The 19,790-nt window shown below is 43.4% G+C and overlaps 2 protein-coding genes across 2 annotated transcripts; both read right to left on the bottom strand.

The window, feature by feature from the left end:
- Nucleotides 1–9,122: 9,122 nt before the first annotated feature.
- Nucleotides 9,123–14,267, bottom strand: LOC127335739 (probable LRR receptor-like serine/threonine-protein kinase At1g63430). Its single transcript, XM_051362466.2, has 13 exons — nucleotides 13,993–14,267; nucleotides 13,766–13,904; nucleotides 12,667–12,738; nucleotides 12,431–12,574; nucleotides 12,215–12,343; nucleotides 11,816–11,935; nucleotides 11,678–11,739; nucleotides 10,717–10,950; nucleotides 10,429–10,634; nucleotides 10,198–10,330; nucleotides 9,956–10,113; nucleotides 9,621–9,836; nucleotides 9,123–9,452 (listed from the first exon to the last, which is right to left on the bottom strand). Exons 1-13 carry the CDS (start codon nucleotides 14,072–14,074, stop codon nucleotides 9,204–9,206), a joined length of 1,944 nt encoding a protein of 647 aa, XP_051218426.1. The 5' UTR covers nucleotides 14,075–14,267; the 3' UTR covers nucleotides 9,123–9,203.
- Nucleotides 14,268–16,705: 2,438 nt separating this feature from the next.
- LOC127329323 (uncharacterized) lies at nucleotides 16,706–18,301 on the bottom strand. The gene has a single exon (XM_051355852.1). The coding sequence runs from the start codon at nucleotides 18,299–18,301 to the stop codon at nucleotides 16,706–16,708; it is 1,596 nt and encodes a 531-aa protein (XP_051211812.1).
- Between the last annotated feature and the right edge of the window lie 1,489 nt (nucleotides 18,302–19,790).

The raw sequence follows: 19,790 nt of genomic DNA, 5'->3' as shown, positions 1-19,790 counted from the left end.
GCGGCCTCGTGCGGCTGCCGGCGGCGGAGTAGCGAGGAAGATGGGAGGCTCGAGGCGGCGCAGGGTTGGGCCTCGCGGGCGCACATGCGGCAGGGGCCGCAACATGGGCGGGCGTGGCCGGCCAGAGCTGCAATGGTCGAGCTTGTGAGAGCGGCGTCCATGGCATGAGGCATCGGGTACAGGATAAGGATCAAACAAACGATCGTGGGATGTAACTTTCCTTTTTTTAATACTACAACTATCAACCTCACGGAGCAGACTAACGTCGTTAGACACGTGTCGCTTTGCGGGTGCGTGCTCACGTACCCATGTGATTACCGAGCTTCTTTTGATACAAGAAAACAATGGCCTAAATGACTAACAAGGAATATGATAGGAATGCACGTCTGGAACAAAAATAAAGTGTTATTATGTTCGTCGTTGGCATTCTATCTAGCCCTTAGAATTTATAATAAAGAACTTAATAATTGTTATTTTGCTCTGGTCAAATAAAAACAATGAGTTGTTCAAATTATGACATTACTCCATGTACGATGGATAAGTTATTATAAATCTTAATGGTGAAACACACACACATAATACTGACGCTAAAAATGCCATAAGGCAAATGATTCGAATTACAATTATTTGTGGAACCGCCATTTAGGTCATGTTAGAAAGGAGCGCATGAAGAAACTCCATGCAAATGGATTTTTGGATTCATTTGATTTTTGAATCATTTGGCGCTTGCAAATCTTTTCTAAAGAGAATGACTAAAATACCGTTCATAGGCCAAGAGTTGAACGGATAACTAACTTAGTGGAAACATACATGATGATGTATGAGGTTCACTGGGCATAGTTGTGTGCGGGAGATTCTTCTACTTCATGAAAACTTCCAACAATGAATTGAGTATATATGTGGATATATTCGATAAGGAAGAAGTTTGAAACATTTGAATGGATTCAAATAAATTTCAGCATGAAGTGGAAATCATCGTAATAGAAAAGTCAAATATCTATGATTGTATCATGGGGGAAATATTTGAATTACGAGTTTTAGCGAACATCTAAGAGAGTTATGAAATTGTTCTACAACTCACGTTTCTTGGAGTATCATAGTGATGATGAAGTATCCGAGAGACGTATCCAAACCTTGTTGGATTAATAATGAGATAAAATGAAGCCATTATATTTTTGTGGATTATGCTTTAGAGACTACCACTTTTACACTGAATAGAGCATTGATACGCGTACAACACGCGTCCGTTGGGAACCCCAAGAGGAAGGTGTGATGCGTACAGCGGTAAGTTTTCCCTCAGTATGAAACCAAGGTTTATCGAACCAGTAGGAGCCAAGAAGCACATTGAAGGTTGATGGCGGCGGGATGTAGTGCGGCGCAACACCAGAGATTCCGGCGCCAACGTGGAACCTGCACAACTCAACCAAAGTACTTTGCCCCAACGAAACAGCGAGGTTGTCAATCTCACCGGCTTGCTGTAACAAAGGATTAGATGTATAGTGTGGATGATGATTGTTTGCAGAAAAACAGTAGAACAATATTGCAGTAGATTGTATTTCAGTATAGAGAATTGGACCGGGGTCCACAGTTCACTAGAGGTGTCTCTCCCATAAGATAAACAGCATGTTGGGTGAACAAATTACAGTTGGGCAATTGACAAATAAAGAGGGCATGACCATGCACATACATATTATGATGAGTATAGTGAGATTTAATTGGGCATTACGACAAAGTACATAGACCGCTATCTAGCATGCATCTATGCGTAAAAAGTCCACCTTCAGGTTATCATCCGAACCCCCTCCAGTATTAAGTTGCTAACAACAGACAATTGCATTAAGTATTGCGCGTAATGTAATCAGTGACTACATCCTTGAACATAGCACCAATGTTTTATCCCTAGTGGCAACAACACATCCATAATCTTAGAGATTTCTGTCACTTCCCCAGATTCACGGAGACATGAACCCACTATCGAGCATAAATACTCCCTCTTGGAGTTACAAGCATCTACTTGGCCAGAGCATCTACTAGTAACGGAGAGCATGCAAGATCATAAACAACACATAGACATAACTTTGATAATCAACATAACAAGTATTCTCTATTCATCGGATCCCAACAAACGCAACATATAGAATTACAGATAGATGATCTTGATCATGTTAGGCTGCTCACAAGATCCGACAATTAAACACAATGGGGAGAAGACAACCATCTAGCTACTGCTATGGACCCATAGTCCAGGGGTAGACTACTCACACATCACTCCGGAGGCGACCATGGCGGCGTAGAGTCCTCCGGGAGATGATTCCCCTCTCCGGCAGGGTGCCGGAGGCGATCTCCTGAATCCCCCGAGATGGGATTGGCGGCGGCGGCGTCTCAGTAAGGTTTTCCGTATCGTGGCTCTCGGTACTGGGGGTTTCGCGACGGAGGCTTTAAGTAGGCGGAAGGGCAGGTCAGGGGGCCACACGAGGGCCCCACACCACAGGTCTCCTCTTCGGTCTTCTGGAAGCTTCGTGGCAAAATAGGACCCTGGGCGTTGATTTCGTCCAATTTCGAGAATATTTCATTACTAGGATTTCTGAAACCAAAAACAGCAGAAACAAAGAATCGGCACTTCGGCATCTTGTTAATAGGTTAGTTCCAGAAAATGCACGAATATGACATAAAGTGTGCATAAAACATGTAGATATCATCAATAATGTGGCATGGAACACAAGAAATTATCGATACGTCGGAGACGTATCAAGCATCATCATGATCCGTTGAAATGACACCATACGAGTTATGGCATGGGTATGAACCCTAATAGTCCTTTCTTAAATTTTGGTATGCATAGCATAAGGTAAATAAGTTTACAACCAAAATCGGATGAATGTCTTTGTTGGTTATCCCAAAGAATTAATTGGGAACTCTTTCCACTATGAAGTAAAAGACAAAAGTGTTTGTTAATGTTACTTGCTTATTTCCAAGAAATTGTTTTCTAGCGAAGTATTTGAGTGGGAGGACAATAGAACTTGATAAGGTTTATGAACCTGAGCATAATGATCAGAGTAGCGCAGCATCGGAATTGGTTCCTGAAGCGGCCACGATGATCATAGCTCTCATGACTACAAAGTGTTTTAGTCATGGAGATCGAAGTACATATTGAACCTTGTAGGTATGGTTTACTTTGTGATCAAATAAATGATTTGTGAACAAAGGATTGATTTTGAACAATGATAAATCAACTACAAACAAAGAAGTTATGATGGGCCCTGACTCCGTTAAAATGGCTATACGCCATAAAATCCAAGATAGAAAAATACTTTTTGAAAGTAAATGGATCTATAAAATTGATGGACTTGGATGAAATATCATTGAAGAAGCTCGACTTGTCGAAAAATAGTTTACGACAAAGTTCAAAGAGTTGACTACGATAAGATTAGATCTTCTGTAGCAATGCTTAAAATCTATATGGATTATTCTAGTAATCGCTACATATTTCTTTTATGAGATATGCTAGTAGGATGGCAAAATACATTACTTAACAGAAGTGTGTATTAAAGGTGTATACAAGATACAAACCAAGAGTTTTGCTAGTCCGTGGAATACTAGATAAGTATACGAACTTCAATTGGATGAAGTGAGTATCGCGGAGTTGGAATCTTCACCGGATGAAATACTCAAAGAATTTTTGATTTCATCAGAAACGATGAAGATGCTTGCATTTGCAAGAAATTAAGTGGGAGCGCTGAGAAATATTTATAATACTTTATGTAGATACATATAGTTGGTTATAAATGATGTAATTATATACTTGATTATAAAAGGTTTCATTGAGAATTAACTTCAATGAAAGGATATGAACTGAAACATATTTAGTGTCAAGATCTATGAAGATAGATTGAGACACATAATAAGTTTAAGTCAAAGTACATAGAATGGATATTGAAGTAGTTCAATATAGAAATATTAAGAAAATGTTCTTGTCATGTGAAGGTTTAACAAGACTTGAGTGTATCTGACACTCAATGAGTAAAAACACATGAGTGATTATAGATCACGAATAATATGTACACAATCAGATGTCCTGTGTTCTAAAAAGTTAGGAGCATATACCAGAATGATACATGCGATGATCAATGGACAAACAGTAAGAATATCCCTGTGTGCTTTAGAAGAACCAAGGATATATATATATAGTTTTATATGGGGTAATGACAAACAAATCGCTGTAAGGTGTTGTACCGATATTTGTTTGGTCACATATAAAATTAATTTCAAATCTCAATTAGGCTAAGTGTTGATTAAAAGGTAGCACAATGCTAGATTTAGAAGAGTTCTAAAATATTGTGACGGATTCTACAAAAGAAGGCATAGTATGTCATTGTTTTGACAATGATTGAGGATGTTAAGTCAAGAAGTTCTTTGTGAACTTGGTGTAGTTCCGATAGTGTCAGAACTTTGAAGCTATATTGTGTATGACAATATTAGTGACATATTTCAGACCGCAGAATTAAGGTTCAACCAGAAGACCAAACATATTTAATGCCGACTCATTTGGAAAATGAGTGATGCGTGAAGACGCTAATGAATTGCAAAATACATACGTTTCTGAGTGTGTCAGAATCGTTGACTAAAACCTCTCCCGTGAGCAAAACATGATAAAGCACCAGAAGGCCAAGGTGTTATATCTTTACAAATGTAATCTAGATTATTGACTCTAGTGCAAGTGGGAGACTGTTGGAGATATGCCCAAGAGGCAATAATAAAAGTGGTTATTATATATCTTTGTGTTTATGATAAATGTTTATATACCATGCTATAGTTGTATTAACCGAAACATTGATACATGTGTGTTATGTAAACAACAATGAGTCCCTAGTAAGCCTCTTAACTAGCTTGTTGATTAATAGATGATTATAGTTTCATAATCATGAACATTGGATGTTATTAATAACAAGGTTATATCATTATATGAATGATGTAATGGACACACCCAATTAAGCGTAGCATAAGATCACGTCATTAAGTTATTTGCTATAAGCTTTCGATACATAGTTACCTAGTCCTTTCGACCATGAGATCATATAAATCACTTATACCGGAAAGGTACTTTGATTACATCAAACGCCACTGCGTAAATGGGTGGTTATAAAGGTGGGATTAAGTATCCGGAAAGTATGAGTTGAGGCATATGGATCAACAGTGGGATTTGTCCATCCCGATGACGGATAGATATACTCTGGACCCTCTCGGTGGAATGTCGTCTATATTAGCTTGCAAGCATATGAATGGTTCATAAGAGACCACATACCACGGTACGAGTAAAGAGTACTTGTCAGGAGACGAGGTTGAACAAGGTATAGAGATACCGATGATCAAACCTCGGACAAGTAAAATATCGCGTGACGAAGGGAATCGGTATCGTATGTGAATGGTTCATTCGATCACTAAGTCATCGTTGAATATGTGGGAGCCATTATGGATCTCCAGATCACGCTATTGGTTATTGGTCGGAGAGAGGTCTCAACCATGTCCACATAGTTCGCGAACCGTAGGGTGACACACTTAAGGTTTGATGTCGTATTAGTAGAACTTGAATATGGAATGGAGTTCGAAGTTTTGTTCAGAGTCTCGGATGGGATCCCAGACATCACGAGGAGTTCCGGAATGGTCCGGAGAATAAGATTCATATATAGGAAGTCATTTTATAAGTTTGAAAATGATCCGGTGCATTTATGGAAGGTTCTAGAAAAGTCCGGAAGAAATCACTTTGGAAGGCGGAGTCCCGAAGGGACTCCACCTCCCATGGCCGGCCAACCCTAGAGGGGTGGAGTCCCAGGTGGACTCCACCAAGGGTGGCCGGCCACCCCCCTCATGGAAGGGTGGGAGTCCCACTTGAGGTGGGAATCCCAACTTGGGTAGGTTCCCTACACATGGAAGGTTTTGGGTTGGGGTCTTATTCGAGGACTTGTAGTCCAACACTTGGGGGTTCCACCTATATAATGAGGGGCAAGGGGAGGGGGCCGGCCACCACAAGCCCATAGCTTGGCCGCACCCCTAAGTGGCCGGCCACCCCCTCTCCCCAAACCCTAGCCGCCGCACTCCTCCACCTCTCCCGCAACGCTTAGCGAAGCTCCACCGGAGATCTCCATCGCCACCGCCACCACGCCGTCGTGCTGCCGGATTCAAGGATGAGCTACTACTTCCGCTGCCCGCTGGAACGGGGAGAAGGACGTCGTCTTCATCAACACCGAACGTGTGACCGAGTACGGAGGTGCTGCCCGATTGTGGCACCGTCAAGATCTTCTACGCGCTTTTTAAAGCGGCAAGTGATCGTCTACCGCAGCAACAAGAGCCTCCTCTTGTAGGTTTTGGAAATCTTCAAGGGTTAGTCTCGTTCATCCCCTCGTTGCTCCCATCTTATAGATTGCATCTTGGCTTGGATTGCGTTCTCGCGGTAGGAAATTTTTTGTTTTCTATGCTACGAACCCCATCAGAATCAGAACTGTCAGGAAGATTGATCAACAAATCTTGAAGAGCTTGAAACTGAGCAAAAGCTTCATTGGACAAAGGTAGACAGAACAGAGCTGACAGTTGTTCTAAAGATTTTGCTTGATGAATGGAAACCACCTCATTAACTGTAAAGGAATACAGATGTGGAAGCTGCATATTTAGAGGCACATTAATCCAAGAATCTGTCCATAGCAGAACAGAAGATCCTGTTCCAACTGAACACTTAGCCAAACTTTTAAAATCCGATAAACTCTTCAAGCAATCTCTCCACCAAAAGGAAATATCTCTGGACCTAGATGGAGGCAAAGCATTGGCATAGTAGACTTCCCATAATAGCTTCACCCAAGGTAGATTGGCTTTATTATAAAATTTGTGCAGATGTTTCATAAGCAAACAATTATTCTGAGTGGATAAATTCACCACTCCTGGTCCTCCTTGGTCCTTAGGTTTACACACCATCTCCCATGCAGCCAAAGGCTGGCCATGTTCTTCTAAATCTTTCCTTCTCCAAAGACAATATCTTCTATACTTATCAAATTCCTTAATTACACATTGATATAATCTGAGGGTACTCATATAGAATGTTGGCAGAGAGGACAATCTCCATAGTTGAGGTACATTGAACAGACATAAAGTCTTCTCTGGGCACTCTGAAGGAGTCTTGTCAGCACTTTCTTCCGTTGCCTTTACCTTGAGCAGCCCTTTGTCTCTTTATCAGGCTCTCCACTCACATAGCTCCTTGTGCACCCGTTCCCCCTCCTCACCTATCTTCATAGCACATTCTTGATTCGCATCCCTCCACTCATCAAGCCAATATCCTTGCTCCTCTCGATTTTTGAGCTTTCTCTCGCGCCTCCTCTGCATGCTCCTCGACCAAGAAGTCAGCCCATGGACGACAATGCTTTTCCTCAATCTCACATGGAGCTCACTTCGGCTGGTCCGTGTCAATCCAATGGTACCACATATAGAGGGGTGGAGGCGACTGCAACACAAATAAGAAAGTTAGTACAAAAACAATAGTGACATAAACTATGTCTATTCATCTTGCTTAGAACATACCGGAGGCCTTGGGTACGACGAACTTGCGGTGCATCATGATCATAGTTGGCACACATGAACAACTTCATGCCGAACTTTCTGAAAAATCCTCCACCTCCTTCACCTCCGCATGATCACCGCACCAACACCGCTCTCTTACCCATGGGAGCAAGCATGCAAGCTTGCATCCTTTATCTTCATCGGCCTATGGTCTTGGTCCGAGCAAGGTGCACTCATGGTGGCAAATGGTTGGCGGGAGGAAGAATAGGGAGAGCGACACTAGTCCATCAAAACAAATTGGTGGGTCGATTTATAAAGAGGCGACAAGATGATGCGGTGGCAAATGGTGGCGGGAAAGGGTTGGCGGGAGAAAGGGGCAGGAAAAATAGGCGGGAATAAAAGGAGGTCAGCCAGGAGAGGGTAAACATATCAGTCGGGATATCAGTCGGGTTGGGCCAGCCCAACCAGCCCCACTCAGTGTTAGCGAGCCGATGAGGCCTGTCGTAGGGAGGAGCCCACGAAATCTAAGCTGATCGGGTTCTTCCAGCCCGAAAGTTGCTAGTCGGGTTAGGCCAGCCCGATGTATAACATATTTTAAAATATTCAAAAACGCGTAATATTTATGGAATTAAAGAAAACAAAATATTCTTAGAAAATTAGCCATTTACGTGCAAAAAACTGCACAAACCAGCACACAATCACTGTTAAGTACACGACCGTGTACTAAGACCGGGAGGTGCTCATAGGGGTAGGGTGTGCGTGTGTGCGTTCATAGGGGTGAGTGTATACGCGTGTATATGAGCGCCTGCGTTTGTAATGTGTTTCTCAAAAAAAAAAAGACCGGGAGTGCGATTGGGCTAACGCTGTTCATGTCCACCGGTGATCAGACGGGAGCAGAGGATGGAAATTACAATGAAGAAAGAAAGGGAGTAGACACGGTCCTTCCAATGGCCTTTGTGCTCTTTGTGGCGCGCCGGAAGACGCAAGTCACATTTTCTTCGCCTGCTCTCTGGCGACGTTTTCTTGGTCGGCCTTGCGCCAGTTGCTAGGGTGCAACTGGTGCCCGGCCAATTTTGCGCAGTTTCATGCTATCCTCTCTGGTTTTTCGGGTTACCCTAGGAGGTTGTTGTGGGTGTTTTTCTTATCTCAGTCTTGGGCTTTGTGGAATGTGCGCAACAAACTTGCGATTGAAAAGAAACTTATTTCTAACCCAGCTGACATTCTTTACAAAATCATCATCTTCTTGCAGCTGTGGAGCCTAAAGGCCAAGGCAAGAGAAAAGGAGGGGCTAAGCTGGATGGCACGCGAGCTAAGGGAGCTGTACGTGCAGCTCAAGCCGCCGGCGGTCTGAAGAAGTAGGGCGTGGCTCGGGACGGGTCCGGGCGTGCGAGAACCTTTCCATGTTATCATGCTATCATGCTATCTTATCTGTGTCAAGTCTACTGCTAGTGTTTCGCTGTTATTTCCTGAACTTGATGGCGGCCAAGCTGTAAAGCCCAGCAGTGTGTAATCATAACCTTGTTACCGTGTGGCTTTACTAAGTTAAAGTCGGGCAGTGTTGCCTGGTATCTAAAAAAAAGTAGACACGGATCAAAAACCAATCTTTGCGCAAACCGCTGTGCAATTACAGCCTGAAAACACAAAAAATCTGCGACAAACATCTACGACATGGCCAACTCCGCCGTTGCCCATGCCAAGGATGAAGCCCTGAGCGCGGTCGCCGTTGACATGTCGACGCCTTCCTCCAGGATGGCCGCGATCATGTTCATTGAGGGCCTCCGTGACGGCTCGGCGTCGATGCAAAGGTTCACCGCGTTGCAGATGATTCCCAGGTTGTCATCGTTCACGTTCTTCAGCTTCGGGTCCACGAGCTTGCTGAACTCCTCGGGCTGGTCCAAGTGCTTCCTCGCCTGAAAACACACATCGTCGATCATTCTCGGTGGTTGTCTGATAAAATTTCCATACTGGCGCGAAATAAGAGTATGGAGCTCATATGATTTATTGATTTAGTTCTCTGATGAACTTTCCATGCTACCAGCCTACCACTAGTACTGTATTTCAGACAAAAGAACACTTACCCAATCCACTAGGTCATCTGTGTCTTTGGAGAGTGAGGCTCTGCCGCTTATCAGCTCCAGCAGGATCACCCCGAAGGCGAATGTGTTGGCCTGGACGTCCATGAAACGCATTTGCCGGGCATCCACGACGCTGTTGAGAGGCCCGCCATTAACAATGACACCGGAGCTGAGAAACGGTTTGGCGACGAGAGCCCTCCACCTCTCAAAGTCAATTATCTGAAAAACCAAAACCCAGTTCAGCTGTTACACCATCAGAGAGATTTTGCCGTCAACTGCACTAGGACGTCATGTCACAAGCAGTTATGTTTACTGTGTAACAGACGAGACATACCGACCTTTGGTGAGAATTCTTCAGTTAGGTAGACTGAACTGGATGTGAGCGCGGCGACAGCGAACGGAGGCTGTAACTCGGTGTGCAAGTGCCTGAGAACGCGAGCGATGCTGAGCGCTATCTTCACCCTTCTTGGCCAAGAGAGCTGGCATCCTTCCCCATCTGAAGTTAAAAGATCACAAGCAAAGTTAATAAGTTTCACTGTTTCAGTCAAATGGCATCATACAGAGTAATCGCCAAGCTTACCATGAAGATGCTCGTAGAGAGTCCCATTTGCTGGGTACTCAAAGACAAGCATTCTCGAGAACGGATCAGACTCCTTGCAGTAACCCACCATCTTCGCCACGTTTTCGTGATCCAGTCTGGCCATTTCTACCACCTAAATGATCGAAAAGTACTGAGACATTTGATAAAAAAAAAAGACTTGTAAAATCCTAACATCTATCTCAATTCTCAAGATGGAGAGTAAAAACTTGCCTCCCTCTGGAAGTATAGCTCGACGTAGTTCGTCCAGTAGTGCACCGGAACAGACAGTGACACGACAGCGATCTCCCGGCCATCCTTCATAGTTCCTTTGTACACCACCGTCTCATGGGACGATCCAATTATGTTGCTGAAGTCTTCACAAGCTTCCGCGAGCTCTTGCCGGCTCATTTTCGGCACGTTTCCCAGCAGGTCATCATCTACACAAGCAAGAAAATCTGTAACTAGAACAGCGTAAACGCCACATATGTCAGTAGCTCGTATGGGAAGGCCAAGACTGACCGATTGAGATCACTGTGCTCTCCTTCCAGCTTATAGCTCTTGTCCATGGAATGCTGTCCCCAGAGGATCTATCTTTACATCTTCTGAGACCAGCGATGGCACAGAGTGTTAGTATGCTAAGCAGTGAGACTCCTGTGACGACCTCCACGATGAGAAGCCAAAGTGGTTGTGTCATGTTTTTCTCCCCACTCCCACCCGTAATGTGGTCTGTATCTGTACCGTTGATGTTTTCACCTGAAATTACGATGTGATGTACTTGCTTAATGTCCATAAAGTAAATTAACGAAGGAGGTAGAAGTAACTATAAGCATCCTAGTTTGTATGTAGTGCTGAAATGCAGAGAATCAGTTTGGGCTGTATCCTGCAGTGCTGATTTACAAATATCTGATAGAAAAACATGGACAAGGGGAAGAATGTGAGAGACAAAGTCCAAGAAGGAAGCAAACAAAGTTTCACATTTATGTTCTTTATTTTAGCAAAGCATAGCTGATTCCACTACACACTAGGTCCCATGATGTCATTCACAGCATAGGTAATAATTTGCTAATGCCACCAAATTTGAACAGGCAATATTTAACTTCCTAAAGTCACACCAACTATCTCCTCGAGCCAAGAAGAAGTATCACTTTTTATCTTTAGAGGATAAAGAAATGGGTGGGACTATTTTTCAATCTTCAGACTAGCCAATGGAGCAGTTCCTTTAATAAACATATTGAATTAGTAGTTGCTAAGATCGCTGCAGGAATATATTATGATGTAAATGCACAAGAATTTATGCAGTATTTATTTTGCCCCCAGCAACCGCTAGATCTATCTTGCAATAGGTAATGTCAATATGGTCTTGTAAAATTACTGAAAGACAGTAGCAAACAGCAAGAAAACCTAACAATATCATGGTGCTGAAAACAGAACTAAACTTCGTTAATGATTGAATATGTTAGGAATGAAACATCTATCATACATTGCTCGACCGGACGGTTCATTATGTCATTGTCCTGGAAGCAATTTCCCACCCTGCTTGATCTGTTCAAATACTGCAAAAAATGTAAGTTCAGATAGACTTACTAAAATCCAAGCCACAAAAGAAAGGTGTACGTACCCTTTCATTTGCTTCAAGCATGTAGGGATATCACCAACCAAAAAGTTATATGAGAGGTCTAAATCAGTTAGCTGGGCTAACTGACAGAAACCAATTTGATCTTCTCTGCTGGTGGTCACCCTGAAAGAACAATCACAATTGCTTATCCATTTGCTATATATATGTCATTAATGTCCAAAAAGAAGTACTCCTATATCTGTCTCTTGTCTCATTCAGCTTCTTTCCGGGCGATAAACCACATGTACATATTTCCTCAGTACGGCTCTAGGAACTGAATCAGTGATGGTTGATGCTGACCTCTTAAATGAATATCTCTATTACATCCATAGAAGCGACGTTCTTCAATGCATGCCTAAAGCAAATGTTTGTTTTTGAAGACTCTGAAAATAATTTACTTACATGACCGAATCATTGCTTCCAGGAATAGTCCCCGTGAGACTATTATTGCTCAGCCGTAGCTCCACGAGGTTTGTCAATTTGCCAAGCTCAGGGGGGATATCTCCATTCAACCGATTCGCGTGAAGGTCTCTAGGGCATAAGCCAACAGATGGGTTATGAACTTCGAAATTAAATGTTGACAGAAACAAAAGTTGGTCATAGCTTTTTGAGCAGTACATTGTTGAGATCTTCCGCATATCCCCGATCTCGCTCGGAATGGGCCCCATAAGCTGATTTGTACTGAGGTTCAGCACCGTAAGGTTCTGTAGCTTGCCGATTGCTCTTGGTATTGAGCCCATTAGTGTATTGTGATCCAGTATACTGCACAAATAAAAAAGCTCGCCAAGGCTATTATTCTCAGTTGCTTGCAGGTGGAGTATATGTTTGTAAGTATGAGGGTTGTAAGCACGTACAGTTTCTGCAAAGAACTGAGGGATCCAATCTCTGCTGCCAGGAACCCTCTGAGTGATGAATTTGATAACTCTCTGGACAGTGACACCCAAGAAGTAAAACATTAAACCATGAGAGAACGGCCAAACAAGCTTATAAATAAAATAACTAAAATGAAATAAATAATAACTGCAATGAGAGAACAACAGCAAGTCTATCAACATATAAATAAACGGAACTAACTTATTGCTCAGTCAAGTCTAAAACTGACAAATATGTATCTTGATTTCTGCATCTACGAGTTGCAAGTGAAGTTGCAATTGAGATTTTTTAGTTGCAACTAGAAATTTTAAATCGTGAGTGAGTTGTAACAAAAAAAAATTAAACAGAAAAATTCACACCATAAAAATATATCTTTTTTCGATAAAAATATATCTGTATAATACAAAATTGTGTATATGACATCCCAGTTGACCGAGAATTAGCCACGTCCGTAGACAAAATTCATATGAATCGCAATGCTGAACTTTTAGTTAGGGAGCGAGTATGTGTAAGTAAGGCCAACAAGTGGCTTATTTGGATTTGGACAAGTAACACTTTGTTTTTTAATTTTTTTTTTTGAAAAACTCTATTGCGTTGATTGTTTGCTGTTTTGTAAGGACCACAGATCCACCAGGTGAGTTTTTCGTGGGTGCCTCTGGGTCAACTGAAGATAAGAGAAAAACAGAGTAGAGGTAGGTAAAAAAGATCATGGTAGCTTTCAGCTGGACGTCTCATTGTGCTGTCAGAGACTTTGTCCACTTTTCTCTTGACAGAACATGCATCATTCTGCCCTGCTGTTGGCCCTGGGTGCCTTCTACCCCGGCTTCGGGCCACTGTTTATCTGTATTACTACTAGTAGAGGAGCCCTCTAGTAGAGAGGGTGCATGGAGAATTGTTGATGGTATGAATTTTTGATAAGCTCTGTAAGAGGTAACAGACGGCCGAACACTTCCATCCCGGCATGCAAAGGATTGCACACAGAAAATGCGCAGACATATGCTAGAGAAACGAACGGTGTGTTGAAACGAAGAGGGGAGAAGAAGAACGGATGAGACCGAATCGAAGAGGAGAGTTTCTTACAGAGTAACGACGCGGCCGTCGAGCGGCGAGCACGAGACGCCGGACCACTGGCATGGAACCGTGTCGCTGGAGTTCCAGTCCGACAGCATGGCGAGAGGGTCTTCGTAGATGTCTCTCTTGAAGGCAAGCAGCGCAGCAACTGCACGCCCAGGCACGATGGTAATCAGCAACAAGCAATCAACTCCTCAAGAATAAAACTACAGAGAAAAGAAACGGGCAGCACGCACCGTCGTCTGAGGCGGCGGCGGGTTCAGAAGCCGCGGCGAGGAGCACGCAGCCGAGCCCCACGACCAGGAGCAGACTCACCATCTCGTCGTCGGACCTTACCGGGGTGGCGGCGTATCGTAGTTGTCCTAAAGGCTAAAGCAGAGGAAGCTCGTTCACATGGTATAATCTCTGAGCTCCGCGTGCGTTCACTCGAGTTTGTGGTCGCGAGGTAGAAGAAGGAGCCGCGGAAGTTGCACTTAACGGCCACGGCAAGCAGTGATGATGTATCCATATCGCACTGCGCTCAAGGCCAACGAGACAACCAAACCACCGCCGATATTTAATTAACTCGCTCGTTGTACTACGCGAGAACTCGTAGTGTACATGTGACCGTGCAGAGCACAAACCAAGTTCAGTTTGTAACGCGCGGTGAAAGTTCGAAAAGTCGAAAGTACCAAATCAATCGAGACACGTGCACCAAATCAATCAGGTTCCAAACTGTCATCGTTACGCGACGCTGATGCATAAGTTAAGCTTACCAGAGCTCTGACGACCTGAATCTTTATCCATGTAAATTATATGATGCTGCTTAGAAACGATTCAAGCTTAGGTTGGCAGGCAGGGCAACGCTCCTGAGCAGACGCGCACCAAAAGCGACGTATTAGAAGACCACTATAAATTAACAAAGCTTTCCAGGGTCAGGACACTAAGATATAGTTTTGCTCGGTGTCATGGCCGGACTGCTTCTTTATGCCGTGGTTTGGGTTGTTTCCTTGCAACCAATTAGCTCCTTGAATCTTTGCCCCGTCATTGATTTTACTGAAGAGAATGACGCAATAATAATCTTCTAAGAGTTGGTGCAACCACTGTTCCGAAAGTTGCACAAATGCTAGAGTATTCAGAGGGGATTACACGTCACTATTTTTGCATAATTTTGACAAGTCAAGTCGTCAAGAACATGGCGCCATCAGGCCACAAGGCCCGTCACAAACCAAAACCAAAATGTTAGCTTTGAGAAGGAAAAGTACAATATAAATTGAGTTAGGACACATGCTTAGTTGATTTTTCGCAGAAAAAAAAGCGCAATCCTTCGGCTCTATCAATCTGGCACATCAATTCAGCTGAATCCTAAAGTTTGATGCAAATATGCACATGATATAAGACTAGAGGAACGGAGATTGTTTAGCTTAAAGATTGCCTGAAAGTGAGCCCGTGATGCTTCCAAGCAAATCAACGAGGTACAAAATGATGATTCATGTGGGTGCAGAAGATGGAATGGGGTAGAACAGGCTTCAGTCGCAAGCTTCTCTCTTACTCTGACATAGCCATTATTTCCATTTCACCTTTCTACATCATCCTTTCAAACAAAGTTGCACTTTCTGTCGTTTAATTGAGTCGTGCCGTGGTCTTCATTACCTCCAAAATAAATCTGTCCACAAAGTCAGGGATGAATGTTCGATGCATTCGCCCGGTAGGAAATACAATACTGAAGACAATATGACATTGGTACTAAATGTATGTCTCCGGGTCCAGTCTTCTAATTTCTATACATAATATGTCGTTGTTGGTCTCCACCTTCAGTCTCCTTACCGCTTTTCCATACGGCCCCCATTTGGGCCAGATTCTACTATCAACTGATGGCGGAATATACAGTCACCGAAGGCATCCATGTGAAGAACAGAAAAGAAAAAATAGAAAATTTATAGTGCCGCCTACTGCTAAGGGGTTTCTTTGTTATGTGTGTTCAACTATTCATTCAGGTGTTCACAACGTCAGAGATGAATGCTCGATAAATTAGCTCTGTTAGGAACTATAATCGTGAAGACTATGATATTGGTACTTGGTATGCCTCCAGGTTCAGTCTTCTAAACATAATGTGGTGTTGGTTGGTCTCCAGCTTCAGTCTTATTGAATTAAGTATGTGATGACCCTTTTCCATTCAGATAAGTATGCTTGGATTAACTTTTTTGATTGACTAATGTTAGAGAAAGAAGCATCCGTCAGATACGATTAGAATGGAAAAGTCTGCAAAAACTGTATCATCTCCTGAAATGGTAACACAACACTATGTGAAAGAAATCTAGAGCATGCTTCTACAGGTAAAAGAAACTGAATTCCTCTGTTACAGGGATTTTTGAAGTGCTGCCAAATTGATTTTTTTTTTTTCGAACAGAAGGCATAGAATCAATATATTTGTTGAGTCTAGAGGTGTACAATTGCATATAGCACCGTCCGTGGTAAAAGTGGAATAACTAAAAGCCCGTACAAAATAAAGAAGTAAATGTTTGATACAGTAGCACCTATATGGGAGATAGTATTCCATTTTATTCATATTTATTCATGTTTGATTTGGACCATTTATTTCATTTCAAACAATTCATTATTTGTTTACTTATTTAATTTAAACATTTATTGTAATTTAAGATTATTATTGTGTCGTGCCAGGTTGAAGCATTAATAATTTTGATTTATATTGCTGTTATATTGAGATTCTATTATTAAAATAATAAATATAGGCCAAATCTACAAAACTGATTTGTGATACCGCGCGGGTTAGGGGCGATCCCTTAAACTCATATCGTATTCTTTTTACGGTACGAGTTTAGGGAGTCTGTTAGGATGGAGCTCGCTACAACATCTAAAACCTATGATCGATGCAATGTATACCTGTCATTGGTATAGAAGGGCATCTCACTTCCAAGTCATGCATGGACAAAAATAGCAAAAGAAGAATCAGCCGAAGACTATAACTGGAGAAGCAGCTGAGGAAGAAGGAATCCCATTCATGATCTGCCTCAGCGCCTTGTCCTTCTCCTCGTCGGTCCATTCTGACTGTTGCTGCTGGGCCACCATCTCCCAGTCCCAGTGCCCCTTGTCCCGAGCATGCCCCTTCTTGTACATGGCGACATGGCGCAACGCTGTGCTGCATACTCCAATGACAAAGCTGACAAGGTAAACCTGCCTGTCCGTCCCTTCAAAACCAACCATGACAAACTCCTTGAGGTTATGGTGTCCAAGCATTGTGGGCTGCCACGGTATCTCATCACCCTTGGGTTCATCATCCTCTTTGGAACGGGGGCTAATGTGGATATGAAGGGTCTCGAGGGAAGGCGCTGTCTCAAGGAGGAGACGGGGCCATGAGATGTCCCAGGACCAAGGCACGTCTGCGATCAATAGCCGCCTGAGATTAGGTAGCAATGCCGGCGACATGGAGGAGCCAGATGGCACAATCCATCTGTCTGGTCCAGTGAACCGAATAACCAGGTCGGTTATGTCCGGGGTGCGCCCCAGAAACAAGCTAAGCTTCAACTTAATGGGTGGTGCAAAGTATTGGCGATCATCTTCGAGTCTGAAACCAAGGCACAGGGTGAGGTTATACTTCCTGAGACAGGGAAATGAAGTCGACTCGAAGCGCACTCTAGTTCCCAGGGAGGACAATCTCTCGAGTCTAGGAAGAGCCCTGAAGCATATCCGGGCGAATTCGCATTTCTCCACAACAAGCTCCATCATCTCTGAATTTGGGGAGTCGACGATTATGTCCCCGTTGCCTGAGCAGCGGCAGCTGATGAGGTGCAGCACCTGCAGCTGCGGGCAGGAGGCGAAGATGGCCTCATAAGCTGACTCAGGCGTCGAGCGCGGTGTGTCTTGCAGGACGAGCACGGTGAGTGCGCTGTGCTGGTGCAGTGGCGGGAGCGCGCAGCCTCCAAGCTTGAGGCTTCGCAGGCGTGACGCGTGGGGCTCTTGGCAGATGCCATGGCTGGGGAAGTCGTGGAAATTTCGGCATTGCCAGGAGATTGGCTTAGCAACGGCCACGAGATCATCGACCTCCCAGGCATCGATGGCCCTGGCGACGAGCCGGTTGATGCAGCCAGTGTTATGCGTGGCGAAGAACTCAATCCTCAGCCTGCTGACCCTCCTGCTCCGGCTCCGGCGGCCGACGTCCGCGTCCAAGAAGCTCTTGACGGACCTGGTCAAAGCGCGCATGGCGCGGCGCTCGTACCTCTTGATGTGAGGCATGACCTTCTCCACCTTGGCGGTGCCAAGTTGGTAGTAATCTAAATCAGTTACCTCGGTGTCGCGGTGGAGAAGCCACCGGTGGTAGCGCGGCGGGAGTATTTCGTCGACCCTGAAGTCGAGGGCGGGGAGCTCGCGGGGCAGGCAGGCCCAGCGTGTCGAGAGCATCCCGGCGCCGAGTGCCGAGCGGGTGTCAAGGCGGCGCAGGACATCGAGGAGGAGATCGTCGGAGAGGGCGCTAATCCGGTCATCGCTGTGGGACGCCTGTGGCTGCCGACGCCGCCGCAGGAATCGATCCCGCCCTCTCCTAGCCATGAGTGAGCTGCCTCCACGGCTCCACCTGCGCGACGAATCGTGGAGTAGCCAGCAGCAGATATATGTGATGGTTTGCCACCTCGGTAGAGAATAAACAGAGCTGTCGGCATCGACACTGAAATCTGCCCGGATAAGTTGAGAGAAGTTTGCGTGGATCAAGAACCCGATATCGGAGTAGAATAGGAATCGGAAACCGTTTGTCAGGGTTTGGAAATCCAAAGTACTACCTCCACACCCATTCCGACTTATAAGGCTTGCAGGCAGTTTTTTTTTTTTTTTTTTGAACTTCAAGCTTTATTAGCTAGACATGAAAGTTACAACATCCAAAAGGATTGAACTAAACATTAGGAGGGGTATCAAACCAAACACTCATAGGAGTAGTTAATTGACGATGTGCAACCTCGTTTGCTTCTCGAGGGGGTAGTGCTCGAAGGTGACATGAGCTTAAAAAGAGTTTAACCATTAACTTAGTTAATTAATATGAGATATATGTCAAAAAAGTATATTATTACATGAAAAATAAATTTCCAGTGGTACAATTATTATGATTATATATTCATATTTTGTTAAGAAAAATAATGATCAAAGTTGGAGTGAATTTCACTTTTTACCTCATAATTGTTCATTTGTGACACAAATAACCCATCTAGTAAGAGTTTTACTAACATGTCCCATTTACGAATAAAATGAACACAATTTGCCCAATTTTAGCATTCACCTTGTGTTGTTGGATAATGCCAACATGTTAAGTCGACAGGGCGCGGCAAAATTTATAAAGATCGAGGGGTATCGTCGCAACATGTTCTATTCATCCTCGTCATTTTGATAATTTCGATCCAAGGGACATGCATTAGAAAAAAAGGGTCTAAAGTTTCCGGAAGGGGTAATATAGACCAGTTTTCATTAGATGGTGTAATTACTGTCAGAAATTGACAACTAGAGGGTAAAAGGTGGAATACAGTACTTAAAGTTTTTCAAACTACGAGTTATAAAACCACAATAAGAAGGCTTGTGATTTTTTTGAAAAGACAAATGATGTAAAGTTAACCAAGTTATTTTGAAAAAAAAAATATCGATAGATACATCATGAATTCTGATTTCATATGATATCTATAAATAATATATTATAGTTGTTGATGGTTTTTTCTAAAATCAAAATTTACACTGTTTAACTTTTGAAAATAGCTATAAGCCTTCTGAAATGAATAGAGGAAGTAGTCCTAAAAGAGCACATATAAATTTACCCAACAGTCAATCCGTGCAGTTTGTTTTTTCCATGATTATGGGACCCTTTTCATTATTTACTGCATCTCTCAACAATCTCAGGCAGCAAGCAGGGAAACTGTCAAAAAAAGATGGATGATGGATAAAAATTAGATCTTCCGAATTAGTATAAATCCTCACTGCATGTCACAGCGGCTTTGCAAAGTAAAACTGATCCAGACCAAACAAAGTACAATTTTTTTAACAGGGATCGGCCTCAAGAGGC

Source organism: Lolium perenne, chromosome 2 (genome assembly GCF_019359855.2).
Source record: "Lolium perenne isolate Kyuss_39 chromosome 2, Kyuss_2.0, whole genome shotgun sequence".
Classification (NCBI taxonomy): Eukaryota; Viridiplantae; Streptophyta; class Magnoliopsida; order Poales; family Poaceae; genus Lolium; species Lolium perenne.
This window is presented reverse-complemented; position numbering and strand designations above follow the sequence as displayed.